Source organism: Tinamus guttatus, unplaced genomic scaffold (assembly GCF_059628265.1).
Source record: "Tinamus guttatus ecotype Peru unplaced genomic scaffold, ASM5962826v1 Tinamus_guttatus_pri_ptg000089l, whole genome shotgun sequence".
Lineage (NCBI taxonomy): Eukaryota > Metazoa > Chordata > Aves > Tinamiformes > Tinamidae > Tinamus > Tinamus guttatus.
In genome coordinates, this window is record NW_028288623.1 from 3,613,296 (window position 1) to 3,627,949 (window position 14,654).

General features: G+C 39.4%; 1 protein-coding gene across 5 annotated transcripts in view; it reads right to left on the reverse strand.

Moving 5' to 3' along the window:
- Positions 1–14,654, reverse strand: part of PHF21A (PHD finger protein 21A) — an 89,544-nt gene that overhangs the window by 3,482 nt on the left and 71,408 nt on the right. For 3 of the 5 annotated variants that reach the window (XM_088520514.1, XM_088520513.1, XM_010221230.2), the window contains 6 exons: positions 13,115–13,213; positions 12,244–12,295; positions 11,364–11,443; positions 10,848–10,908; positions 7,966–8,129; positions 1,523–1,678 (listed from right to left, as the gene is read on the reverse strand). In XM_088520514.1, the coding sequence (XP_088376640.1) occupies positions 1,523–1,678; positions 7,966–8,129; positions 10,848–10,908; positions 11,364–11,443; positions 12,244–12,295; positions 13,115–13,213 (612 nt within the window). Of the gene's footprint in view, positions 1–1,522; positions 1,679–7,965; positions 8,130–8,191; positions 8,215–10,847; positions 10,909–11,363; positions 11,444–12,243; positions 12,296–13,114; positions 13,214–14,654 lie in introns of all 5 variants that reach the window. The other 2 variants (XM_088520515.1, XM_010221231.2) reach the window with 1 other exon arrangement.

The following is a 14,654-nucleotide window of genomic DNA, read 5'->3' on the forward strand; positions in this document are numbered from 1 at the left end:
GGCTATCATTAGTCCTGGCCCTGCTAACATGAAGCTTTGCAGAGCTATTCGGAGATTAAAGAGAATTATTCAAAACTGCACTGTAGCTCCCACAAAGGAGGCCTCTTTCTCACAAAAACCATCATTTTCTGAAATTGCCTCACTAGCTACAAAAAAAAAAAAAAAACTAAACTAAACAAAAAAACACTACTAATGAAACTTAAAAATGTAAAAGTTAATATATCTGAAGCCAAACCTGCCAGGAGAAAGAAACATGATTTCACAGTTCAGACAAATTACTGGTTTTATTTGTTCTGGGAGAAAATGTCTCATGGCACAGAGCATTCCCACACTATACATTCAAATGTAACACTTCCTGGCTAATAAAGCACAACACTGTCCCATCTCCCCCCTTTTTTAGAATCATCCTTAAATACATTTGTCAAACTCTCCTTATAAGGGTAAGCATCATTTATGTGCTTACAATCAGAAACATACACCTTCCTAAGGACCTTTATATAGAAAGGAAAAACATATACTCTGTCTTTGTGAGATGCAAATCAGAAAGGTGACTCAGAAGACTCACGACTCAGCCACTATACAGGGAAATAACTCAAAGGTTTTTTTTCCCGTATTTTGTGGTAACTAATCAGAGGAATATAAAGAGGAGGGATCAGGTGAGAGTAAGTAAGAGCAGTAATGGGGAAGTTATAACATTCCCTTCTCATTTGTAGCTACTGACCAAGTTGCTTTCATTTTGCATTTTCATTCTTCTGAGCAGTATATCATATATCAGGCTGTTTGCTTACATTACCATCTGGTTAACAGAAGGTTGCATGGGCTACCAAGCAATATGCTAAATCAGACAGAATGCTAACAGCTTCAGACTGCTATTAACAGCAATTCTGTGCAACTTCTGGAGTTCCATGTAAGGGCTACAAAAACAGAAGCTTACTTCTTTGTTTTGTAATCTCATTAAAATACAATCTATTGCTTTCAATTGTGAACTTTCAGAGAGAAATTTGAAAGGAAAAGGACTCAAGCTATTTGCCTATCCTCATTATTTTGATGATAGATTATACTATTAAAAGAGATAATTAAAGAAAATTTCTATAATGTTTGATTTATACCAGTGAATAGGGACTGGTATTTTCTCAATATATTAAGATGGGCTTGTGCAAATATCCTATTTATTTATTTTCCATTAAAAACGTTGAAGAAACAGTATGCTTAAAACATACAAGAAAATTTCTATGAACCTTTCCCCAAAGTGTGTATTTGCAGAAAAGCAAAGTAAAAATACAAGGTTAACAAATAAGATACCTGAGGTCTGGGAGCAAAAAAGCAAAACTTGGAAGTTTTTGTATATACACGCACTCCAACAAGTAAATTGATCAAAATCACACAAGCCCTATTATAATGAAACAGATTTGTTCAGCGTCAGCCTGTCTTGACCTAACTAAGCCAAGTGATCTGGTTGCTTTCTTTCACTCAGAATAATCTTTGTAGCGTGCTGTATCTCTCTCCATCTGTCAAATGATACCTGGTCTTGACACTTGGGACAGATCCACATGCCCTTGGGAATGGTTTTCAGAGGCGGGTCCAGGCAGTCCAGGTGATAAACACGTGAACACGTGTCACACATCAGCAACTGCCCACTTTTTCTGCAAACACTGCAAAAATCCTCATGGATATCGCCCTGTAAAGTTGAGGGAAGGGATGAGGGTGAGAGAGAGAAAAGGCAAAAAATGAACTTTGAACTTTGACATCCACATCACAGCTAAATGCAAACTCTATGGCACACACTCCTTGTTAGGGGGATCCCAAATGTTTACAGCCTTTTGAGGAGGTGAAAGCACTCAGGAGGTCGGAAACACTACTCCCTCTGTCTTCCCTAGGTAAAATGTCATAGCAAACACTTATTACTAGAGCTTCTATTAACAACTGCTACCCCGTGTCCTGTTGTACTTAGGATTCCCTCTTTCCTCTGCTTTTCTACCTAAACCAATAATCTACTCACTACCTTGACCCTACTCAGTTTTGGATGCAAGTTTGGGAGTGCAGATGAGACTGCCTCTTGCCACTAATAGTATGCATGCAAGGAATGCCAGGAGTGGGATACTGAACTTAAAGGAACACAGTCAAAGATTTATGTCACCTTTAACAATGAAACTGGAAGAAAAGGTGTTCTGATTGTAAATGAAATAGAACTAGTTATTTCCTGAGACAATTCCTTTAACTTCACTTAGGTTACCTCGAGCAGCACCAAAAGAGCAGTGACAAAGTTTTGTCACTCTCTAGAGATGCAGGTTCATCATTAACATAAGCTGAGAGCCGAAATGAAGGGATACCATCACTTATTTCTAGCTAAGGTTTTTTTTTAGAAAGAATTTAAAGCATAACTGATAATTAAACTTAAAAAACTACATGTTTAATTACTATTGATTATCATCAGAGGTAATTATTTTCTATAGTCATTAACTCCCCAGAATCGGAGGCCTCTTTTTTGTCACTTTTTTCACTCTCTCTTCCTCCTGTTACTCCCATCTCATCCTTTGGAGTTTTATTTTCCCTTTCAATTCCCTTCTTTAATTTCCCTTTCTTTCCTTTTGTGTGTGTGTGTGTGTGGACATTTTAATAAAAAGGCACTACAGAAAAAAAATGGTTTAAAACCCACAGAGCTGGAAAAGGGGCATTCAGATGCCCTCCTCTCTCCACCTGCGAGCTGTTCTGGCAGCCTCACGTCTCCTTGGCCCCCCCGGAAGCCTCTCAAACACGGAGCTCCAGGTGGCTTTAGCCAAGGATTCACGCACACAAGGTCTGCACAAGGACAATCTGCAGATGCGTACGAGGAGACAAACTGCACATCTGCTCCCTTTGCATGAAATACCCGTGCATGCCATGTTTCACTTCGACCTGTGCAGTCTTTTCACACTCTGTGAATAAGTTCCATCACCTTAAAATGATGTTGGAGTTGGCCATGCACTTACACATTAAATTGCCATACAAGAAAAACGGCACCAATCCCTACTGTGGATAAAATATTAAACATCTTACAAGAATGACACACAAGCAATCTGCTAAGGTTTCTACTTTCTGGGTCTACTGCTGATGAGGTTTTTCTTTGAAGGGAATGCTATTCTTCTCTTAATTCCAAGGTTAGTGCTGCTGTCCTGTTTCGTGAAGGATCAATCTTTAGTGAACTTCCAGTGCCACGGTTTGGTTCCATAATTAACCACGGATCATTGAGAGCTGGGCTTTAGTATTATTTCACCCTTTAATGCCAAAGAGTTTTTCAGTGTTAATTGAAGAATTAAATGAGTGACATTTCATGTCTCTTGTGAAGTGATCTGTATAACCAGGCTGATAAAATCTTTGTTGCTCTATCGTGTGTTTTTCAAGTAAAAGGAAGGAAAAGAAGGCAGGCAAAAATGTCATATAAGCTAAAAAAATCCTCTGGAACCTAAGAAAAAAGTGTGAGGAAAATTCTCACATTTTAAAAGAAAATGTTCATTCTGGAGAATTACATGTGGTGTTGAGATGCTTTTGATTGACTGCCACACATACGAAGGCATTTGTTACCAAGCTGGGTGTTTTTAGTGTGCTGAAACCCCAAAACTGCAAAAGCTAATATCGTGCAGAAATAGATCTAAATGAGACACAGGCAGCTGCTTCTTGAGGAGGTGCCACTTAGAAGTTTAGCCGTAGACACTTCTAAATTCAACAAAATGTCAAAAAAACAAGTCACGTGGCTGTTGGTGTGCAGCACTGGGGAACTGGTTGGAATGAGAACACACAAACTCCACAATTCATGTTTGATTTTAAAAACAATGGAAAATGCAGGGCATTTCCTGAGAATTGGCAACTGGGATTACCAAAAATCCTAGCCATTGCATGATTTACAATAAATACCTGGGGATTTACTTGCAGTTAACAAATATTTGTATAATGGGGGCTTGATTCAATGTTGTGACCTACACCCACTAAGCGGTTTCTGCACGTGTTTCGTGAAGCCCAGAGGCAGCCAACTCGCATTAGAGCTGTGCTCACCGAGGCTGCTCTGACATATGCTACAGGGTGAGAAGGCTGAAGAGTAATTTCAGAACAGAGAAGCATAAAAGGTGATTTAAGGTCACCTTTTGTTCTGCACCAAGAGCAGAGAAAAGCAAGGAAAAGGCTTTCGGGTAGACCACAGTTTTCTTTAGCTCAGCACACTGTCTAGAGCAACAGGGCTCCCTTTAGACAACAGAATTGGACAACATGGTGTGAGATCAGAAATGTAAGTAGCTTGTGTGTTTGAATATTGGTATCTATATTTATAATTGCATTACAAGGGAAAAATGCAAAAACTAAATATTCTCTGCTAAAAACTGTGCGTGACCATGTAAATAAAAGATGATCATAAAATATAAGCATGATGTAAAGCACGAACTAAGGTACCACAGAAAATAGTGTTTCCTAACTTGAACAAAATCAACGTGCTTGGTTTTGCAATCTGAATGTTTTCTAAAGCTCTTCTCAACGGGAACCTTGTTTTGATATAAAAGGTTTAGTTTTAAAGGGCATTTTGTGACCATCATTAGGATGAAGATTTTCAAACAGAGAGGACTCTTGCCTATCCTTGCTGCTGTGTGATTGACTGCCGAAGGTGCCCGCTGGCCTCCAGGTGAACGTGCTGCCAGCTGTGAGGGAGGTTCCTCTATCACCAAGTAATTCACAGCCAATTGCCAGACACACACACAAAATTTTACTCAACCCCTGCCTACTACATCACTCCCCTCCTTCTCCCTGCCTCTGGTCCTAACTTTTACTCCTGCATCCCTGTCTCTTTTCCCATCTCATGTTTCTGCTTCATCCCTCCTTCAGAATTCACCTCTGTCAGTCAGAGAATGGCTATTTGGGAGAAAATCAAGCAAGCTGTTCTGAGCAGCACTGCCTGGTGCTGAGAGTTGGCACAACTTGTAATTTTCACCAGGTTGTATAAAAACAAATATTATTTAAGTGCTAAATTTCCATTCTAAACCTATAAAAATTAAACCTTTTCAGCAAATTGAACATAAAAATATTCTGAAGATGGGCAAAACTACCGCTTCCTTCTGTATCAGCCCAAGGAAGAGCTAAACTGCTTTTACTGAGACTTTCAAAACAACCTTTTACTTACACGTGTCGTGTTTTCAGCTTGTACTTCCCAAAAGCTGGAGCCTGCAACCACAAGCAACATTTTCCATCCTATCTAGAATAAACAGATCTTTCTCTATTAGCACCATCAGCTAATTGCGTAGACCCAGTTTAAAATGACACAAACCGGCCTCCTTGCCAAAAGACACGATCCTGCCTCTCTCTACACCCAGGCAGTCATTTCTGCACAAGGCTGGCCCAAGGCCACGTGTGGCTGTAAAACAAAGCAGCCCGGACCACGGCCTGGGCTAGGACTAGCGATATTCCGGCTGTGTCAGTTCCTTACGCAGAACAGAGTGGGACCACAGAAGCACTGGTGCTGGCACAGCACAAGAGGCATTAAAGGGATGAGAAACAACTGCTGGGGGAAGCAGGAACAGCTCCCTTCCGTGGCATTACTGCCTTTTGCTACTTCGACAAATCCATAAACTGTGGCATGAGTACTCCACTGTTTAATGTATTGTGCATCTAATTAAGCTGCGAGCTCCTGAGATGAAAAGGGCCTAAATTTCCTCCGTCCTCACCTCTGGCACCACTCCCATTGCTGGTTTTTAAATAAAGGACATTATGCAGCACTTTTCTAACCAAGGATCCTGAAGTCCGCATCACTCAGATGGGCAAAGGAGGCACCTTGCCAAATGTATAAAACCGAATCACAAGGAAGGGATGTGACTGCACAAGCTTATCCAGCAATTTTATTGGAACATATAAGCAGAAGATGAGCACCCAGCTCGCTGCTGGCAATGGGAGACCATTCCTCTCCCATTGACTTGCTTGCTAAGGATTACATCAGGTAATGACAGAAGAACTGATCTCATCTTTACTTCCCTTCTGCTGTTTTGCTGTCTCTGAAGACTCAAATTTTATTAACAAAAAAATCTGAAATATTGTTTTGATGAGCACTTTGAAATAGCTTTTCTGCTTTTGTATGCATTTTATTCTATATGGAATTCAAAATCAAATATTGCTGAAAAGTCTAGCTCCAGACTTAGCTCAACTGACGGAGAATATGGAACTTTGGGATTAAATTTTTTAAAAAATAAAACCATGAAAATGTTAATGCTTAACATTAATGTTGCTTATGTATAAACTAAATAACTTGTTTGGGAACATTTTAAAGGAGATGTACATACTATTCTGAAGAGGAAAAAATGCTTGTACTACTTTGTAATATGCTCAGGTAAGCGAATATTAACTGTTTACTGTGTAATCTTCCACTGTCTTCTCAAAATTCTTCTATTTTAATTAATGAATTAATATTAAATAATCCCAAACCTGTTTCAATACTAAGCAAATTCATCAAGATGAGGACATTCAGAACTAAATTTGAACCCTATAAAAGCTCTTCACTCTTGATTCAGCCTCCTGTAGACAGGCACTGCAGAAAATAGGGTAATATCATATTAACCTGTTTTGAGAGCTCTTAGAGAGTGGAGAAAGACCCAACAGGACACACACGAAGTCAGGTGATGGAAAAAAAACCTACCACATTACCCAATCTTTTTTTGGGGTCAATGCAAAAAGCATTTTCTTCAGTGTGTTTCCTAGTCATTTGTACTGTTTACTTTTAAATGTCCCCTGGGATCACGCTAGCCCATCTTCCATCAGAGAGGTTGCTTCACAGTCTCATTTGTTTGACTGTCAGGAAGGACTTTTTATAGTCAAATGCTATTCTGCTCTCAAAAGTGAGTATATAAAAGAACACCTTTTAATTTCACATTCCTATTCCCTGTGTAACAAAATTGCATCTATTTATTTCCATGACTCAGATGCAATTGTACTATTTCTATTCCCGTTACTTACGCAGAGCAAATACAGTTCAGAGGCAACAAACTGTCTTCTGCTCCCTCTGCTGAGTGGTCAGGAGAGCTGGTCACTCAGTCTGAGCACTTACAGTGGGGCAATTGCACAGTTGAAAGCTGCACAACTTGAAAGCCCATTAAATATGGCTGTGTCTTGGTTAGATGTGGTAACACGTGGAAAAGAAAGAGACCACCCTGGCACTGATTGCAGGAGTCTGCAACACTGGTATGCAGAAATAAGCAAGTACCTTTTTACTTTTAAACTGAGCCCACTAAGTAGTAGTCACTAAAGGGCAATCATATTACTGGAAGTGTATAATATATTGCTGACAGTTCCTGAGAACTTTTGTGCAATAAATTGTTCTTCCCTGAATAGTCACAGCACACTTTCACTCAAACCATAGCGTACAGTCCCTTTGCTGCAGTGTTACTTCAGGCCTACACAGCAACTCAGCTTCTTTTTTCTCATTACTGGTTTCCTGACGTTTACATCTGACCTTAAATGTTTTTCATCATGTTTTTGCAAGAAATGAAAACAAATGAAATAACAGTGATTTAAGGAAGGCTGTGCTTTGAGTGGCAAATCTTATCTTTAAGTTAATTTAAAATAAGGACGCTTGCTTCTTTATAAATCACAACAAAACGGCTAGATTTCATTCAAGGCATGTTGTGTGGCCTGAGCACGGGAAGGATGTGTTTAGTTGCCCTGAGACATGTGAATTTCTGTAACGGTGCTCTGAACGCTGCTCCAGGCTGCCCTAGGTGCTCAAAGAGGTTTCCCTCCTTTCCCTCATTACAGGAACATCAAAAATTTTGTTCCTGCCGCCTGCAAGTAGCACTTCTCATTCTCCCCTCCCTGTTTTCATGGATGACCAATCCAACTTGGTCAGAGAAGATCTCAGGCACTGCACAGAGGAAATGAGCTCAGCTGGCATGCCTGGTGCTTCCCAGTGCTTCAGCCCACTGACGGACTTCTACATAAACCCATTCCCCGAGAATTACTTACGTCTGTGGAGCTGGGACTGGGCAGGGACACAGGCTGAACAGCTGCGGGAAAAGTAAATGTGGTCTCTGTCTTTTCATTTTCAGGGGAGTCAGGATAACTGGACAGAGGGGATGTGGGGGTCAAAGCCCCAAATCCCAGCACCGTGTTGTATTTAGGTGGACGACCTACACATTAACAAAAGGGAACAAAAGAAAAAAAAAAAAAAAGGAAAAATGATCTTACATACCTTTGGCCAGTGGTCCTCATTGGCTAGCATGAAAAAGGAAATGACGTAGCACAGAGAGGAAGTTAATATAAAGTTACAAGTGGAAGGACAGAAGCAAAGATTTAAACATTTTTTAGAAACTTTAAGTAGATTTTTGCAAGGAAAGATTATTTAAAAGAGGTGTTTCAGAAGGAAAAGAAAATAAGCTCTACAGAAGCTCAGAGAATCACTCCCAAGAAAGCAGTTTCCATTCCTAAAAATGAAACTATTCAGTTTTTGGAAAACATGTTGGCATCAAAACTAGAAAGAAGTCACAATCACTACTATTAATTCCTTCTTTCTACTGTTACCCCCTACCTCCCTATCTATCAAATGCCAGCTGAAGTCTACACGAAGGTTAAGCCCTTCGTTAGAAGTCAGCACTCACCATTCCAACCTCCTCCTCCTTTCCCCTTTTTCTAAACCTGCTCACCTACAGCTCAGCACTTTCTGCTGTGCTGGTTACATCTTTTAAGCAAGGATCATAGTGACCAGCTCAAGAACAGGTCCTTTTGTGTGACTCATAACCCCAGCACTACCGACTGTAACTCTAAAAGTTTCCAGTGTAACCCTTCTCCCAGCCTAATACTCTTTCTTAGATTCTTTCAGCTAAGTGTGTAGAATTTTGCACAATTCCTACAGGCTCTTGCAGACTGGCAGAGGTTCAAAATGTGTTTGTAATAATCTTCATAAAATTATGTATGCAAAGTGAGACAGCAAAAAAAACCCAACACGTAACCACCATTCTTGCCTCCCTTCTCCAGAGAAGTCCATGGGTCTGTGAACACTATAGGCACTGGCGTCTAGGAATAATTTCTCAGACTTCCATTTTGCAGATTGACAGTCTATACCTATTAACATGCTAAACCTTGCATTTAAGGTCTGGATATGCTCCAGAACTAAGCATGTCCTTGGAAATAGATTTCTGATCGTGATGCCCATGGCTGAAATTTCTGATATGCTCAGCAGCATCCAGAATTAAACTAAGACTCTCAAGGGCACCTGCTTGCATAAAGTCTTTGCCTAATATATTGCTGTACTAACTCAAATCACTGAACTAATGCACCCAAATCTTTTGTCAGTTGAAAATGTGTGCTACTAATTTGGTGCTGAGGTAAGGTGCAGGCTCACAACAGAGTGAGAAAAAAAAAGACAGTACAGTAGCAGTCAGTGTGCAAAAATAGTCCAAGAGAGTATCAAATATAAACACATGCCATCCTTTGCATTGATACAGTAACTGTTCACCCTGAGTTATAAAACAGAATTAAGAAATCATTACCAGAAGAAGGAACATTTGCTTATCTGCAGAACAGATATGAATTTCTCTGTATATAGTACCTATACCATATCATTAAAAAAAAATACATTTAAGGTTATTAGAGGATGTCACTAGAGACTGATGTCCTTTATTCAGAAACAGCAGAGCTGCAGAAGTGACAGTGTTGCCATATTGCCTGCTGGACTAAACAGGTACCTCAAGGAGAGCACAGGTCAAATGTATATATGACCTTGCAGGCAAAAAAAGTGATAACGATTGTTGGTCAGAGCTAGCTGGGACTGCAGTTTTCCTCATAAAGGCCTCTGTTTTATATGAACTGTGCTAATATCAGCAATTCAAATAGACTATACCAACAAAGCCAAAAAATAAATATTTCAGTCATATTTTCAGTCACTGACAATCTTGGTTTGATCTAAATGAACATCTTAAATGGGAAAAGCTACATATTGCACTGTCAGTCCCCCGAATCTATTGAGTTACAAAGACACACATGTGTGCTGACATGTAAATTCAAGACAGCACATGACTTGGTTTCCTGATTTTAATCTTACCATATACAGTTTAAATATGCTCTATTACCTTTTTTGTTTTTTTTTTGACAAAATCCTCAGGATTAGAGAGGATATTAGGAGCCTTTAAGAACTGTGGAAAATCTCAAAAGTTAGCGAAAGGTTGTCACATACATGTTCTTGAGCTTAGCTTTGATTTTCAATACCACACACAGAGAACGGTATCAAGGTCTCTGCTATGCTGCTCTGACGTGTTTTACCATTACAATTTAAGTCCCGAAATTCCATGTGTTCTGCAGAAGGATTTCCACTGAATAACATGCATATCTACAAAAAAGATCATCTCTCATTTTAGAACAAGTGGCACTCTGGTTGCAGAAAAGTGCTCAGTATGAGTAAGAAAGATTTTCTTGTTCAAAACGAATTCTTCTGAAGGACCTATTGCTATTCCCCATGAGGAACAGCGTTTTCCCACACTAAGTTTCCTCTCCTATTCATGGCACAGACATTTTTTCCAGAGCTGCCGCCTCCTTCTCAACAGCAACAAAACAATTTAGTTATTAACAGCAGCATCCTGACAGCAGCTTTATTCTATCAAACAATGCTCAAACATCTCAGCTTTCTCTTTGCTCAATCATCTATAGTCTGTTTTTTCTTTTTGGAAAATGAAACTGAAATGAAACCTGCTGTGTTAATCCCTAGAAATTGCAACCTTTGTCTACCATGGAAATTTACTGCAGAAATGTACTACTGTAAAGTCCTTCACTGTTTCGCTCTTTGAATCATCAAGGGGACTGCAAATGCAAGCTGCAGGGAGAGGCATACAGCAGACATGTCTAAGATACCTCACCTCTTTTACGTGTCCCGGGATGCATTGTGCTGTTCAGGTACGTGACTGCACTCTTCTTGCGCTGGAGGGGAAAAAAAACACTCTCAGTTGGCTAGCATTTTTGGCAACAGCTATATGGAATTGCTGAGAAACAGCATGACAGTACTAAGTAAGATTCCTGGCTGTTCCGTTTTCTGGAACAGAGCTTCAGAAAGGTTAGCTTTTTATACTATTTCTGACATCTGGACTGCTTCAGGCCAGTATGCAAGCTGACCTCCTAATAGCATGAGTAATGCAAGCTGCCTTTCAGTGTCAGCTTTAGAGAGGGAAAAGGCAGAAAAATGAGTCAAGTTTTGAAAGGGAACAACCCCATGCATTTACTATTAAAAACTCTTGAGGGTCACATGGCTGCAATGGTTGCAAATGACAGCTTGCCTGTCTAGCTAGACCTGGGATAGCTTAGTTGGTGACAGCATGGCAGAAGCACACACGAGCACAGAATGAAGGGACAGACGTCCCCCAGCAAGAGGTCAGTACCTCAGGCTCAAAAACAGCTCCACTGTACACTGGATTTGCTGTTGTTCTTCTTTTCCTTTCTTGTCGCTTACTTTGGATTTCTTGTAAAACAAAACATTTGAGTTAGAAAACAAAGGGTTCAGACATCATATAAAACACATACAGAGTTTGCATGGGAAGATGGTTATGATGATTTCTGCAGAAGACCAATACTACTGAGTACAGGCAACTTTGCTGTATTTCCAAGTGTTGAAGATTTGAAAACTAAGACCTGACAATAAACATAAGCACAGTGCTCAACTAATTATCTCCAAGAGTATCTGAAGCCTAAAGTATTTTAAACTGATGGTCAGTATCACTGGGAGCCTAAATCCATCAGTCTCTGGTAACCTTGTTGATCTTAAAAATAAAACACAGTACAGAAATACAGTAAGTCCTTGAACTGTCAGGGTATATTTCACTGTATAAGATTGCAGAGTTCAAGTTATGAAACGAATTATAATCTAGTAAGTCCCTTTAAGGACTACACTCTGAATTCATGAAATTAATAAGAAATCCAGATGAAGGTTAAAGTAAAATTATCTGTGATTCAACTTTTCAGATAGAGGGGCTAACAGACAGCAGTGGGATTGTCACAAATTTCCTTTCCAATCACCAGAACTTATACTGCCTTCCCAACCACCAATCGCAGGTGCATACTGCTTTCTTTCAATATTAAAAGCAGGGAAAAAAGAGGATGCGCAATACAGACTACCTTAGATTGAAAGTATGCACATCCCAAATGCACTTCTGTACAAGACAAATACTGTACTTAATACAGAAACATTTTGCATGTGCACTTCCTGTTCAGAATGGCCATGAAACAGTGAGTTTGAGAATCAGCTTTAGATATTTTCCTTACCTTCCAGGTGGTCATGAGTAACTAGTCCTAGAGAAACCATGAAGGCAAGTTTCTGTTAAAAGTAAGAAAGAGAGAAACATAGATATCATGCCAATTCTAAATATGAGGGAGAGCTGCTTCATTTAGACCATTTAAAGTCATTTGGTAGGTAACAGAGCAGTGAAAATATTATTATTAATACTTTGCTTGTATAAATCACTTTTCATTCATTGCTTTACAGAGGACAGACATCAGTCACACTTTATAGCTGGAAAGACTTAAGGCTCACAAATAGGGAAAAACCTATTGCTCATGATCACAGAGCTGGCAGAGTTGGGAACAGCGAAGCAGTTTCTTTACATCTGATCCAGCACTGAACTGACTGTGTGACTGGCTCTTAGTTAATAACAGCTCAGTTCAGGTGCCAGCAAAATACTGCTGGTTTCAGAACAAAATCTCCATAAATGGCAAACTACTAAGACAACTCTGGTTTATATCTGCAGCTTTGTAAGGTTTATGACTTCCTTAGAGGACTCCAATCTTAACGAAGGAAGTGCACAGATCAAAATAAAGACAGAAAAATAACTACAGAATTCTGAAAGCACAAAGAAATCAGTATTGTAATCAAGCCTTCTGTCTGAAAGATCTATCAAAGGGAAGTTCTGGTCTTCCAACTTGCAAAAGACTCAAAAGTCCAGTGTATTCCGGGACTGAAGAATGTAATGCATTTTATCTATTTAAATTTCCTATTCTATAGCCTTATGAGCTACTGTTGTCCAGCAAAAATGCATGGAATGTTACAAGTCAAGGAGTTCTGAGTGAACAACTGCTTTCTGAAGAGCAGAGTATTTTCTTTTTTTCTTAAAAGAGGGCTCTGGATGTGTTTTGATACCTGTGGATTTTCTTCTCGTTTTGGCTTCGGTGCAGCAGGTGGAGTAACGGTACGACTTTCTGTTTGCTTCTCTTCTGCTTCCACGTGTGGTTTAATAGTCTGAAAAGAAACAGTGTTTCTCTCTTTCAGGGATAAGAATCATTTTTTAGTTAAACAATAAAAGGGAAAAAAAATCCTTTAGCAGATGGAGTTAAAAAAACAGTTCAAAGCTGGCAGTGTGCTAACAAAGACTTAATCTAGGAGTCTGAAGCAAAATGAAAGCTAGGAAAAATATTTTGCTTGAAGAATGAATGAAATGTGCCCCAAACCAAGAAAGCAGCTTCATCACTGTTCCGTTAACCCAAGCAGCCACAAAAGCAATAAGTCACCTTAGAGTTAACTCTGTTACAGATGGGAAAACCAACAAATGCTTTTGTATCCCTCAGTCTTTCATGAAAAGTTGTTTAACTCAAAAACTGCCTGACTCCTATGATCTCTGAAGTTCATTTCTTCTCTGAAGGTGGAAATTCCTGCAATAACATATCAAATCCTGCATGAAAATCCTAAGCCTGTGCTTTATCTGTCCATGCCAAAAACTGACTGAGAATGTCTGCAGTGACATCAAGTTTTTTTCCATTTAATATCCTTTATCATATAGCGAAAATACACAGGGGAAAAAAAAAAAAGTTAAATCACCATCATTTTCCCATGTCCTTTCCAAACATTTGCTTGAATTGCCAGTAATTATTCAAAGAGCAAACAGATATTGCTGCTATCAAATGAAATAGGCACCAAAAGTATAGCACTGCAGAAGTACATCAAGTCACAGGAAAAAAGGCATGCGTTGCTGCATAGCTCATAAAGCAGCCTTAAGGAACACACAAACCTACTTGGGCAAATTTGTAAGCAGAACTGAGCATAAGCAGATCTTTCATGCACAAGATTTTCACCTACTTCTTAGGTGAAGACGACTTCAAGGCACATTAATGCATATGGAATGGTTAAAAGTGGAACAAAAGATTGTTCTCTTAAACTTGGAAAGGAGTTTGCACTTGCAACCCAACTGGATCACACAGACTAAACTTACGTATTATTTTACAATTCCTTTCTGCAGACAGAATTTATAACTAAACTTCTAGAAACTGTTTCAGAGAATCTATCTTCCGCTCATTCAATCCAAGTCAGATATAGAAAATTATCAGTCTCTGGAAGGTGAATGAGACTATTTTGTCTCCAGTCAAAAGACTACAGGAGCAAAGCAAAGATGCCTACATTTGCTGTGTTATAGATTCTTGTGATTTTGCAGTTTTAAGCTTTCTTGCCATCCAAGATACTAGCACAGCTCAAGAATGCAGCTTGCCTATGAACTACTGATATTGAGACAGCAGGGGGAGCATAAAAACACTGAAGTTGGAGAAAAAGATTCCAACAGGCTATCAAAAAGCACACCGTATTTTCTGCCCCAAGAGTTGCAAGTCATTCCATAACAGTAGTGCACACTGTTGGAATATGAACATTCAAGTACCCACTGAAAACTTCTCCACAGTTGTTATCCTCTCCA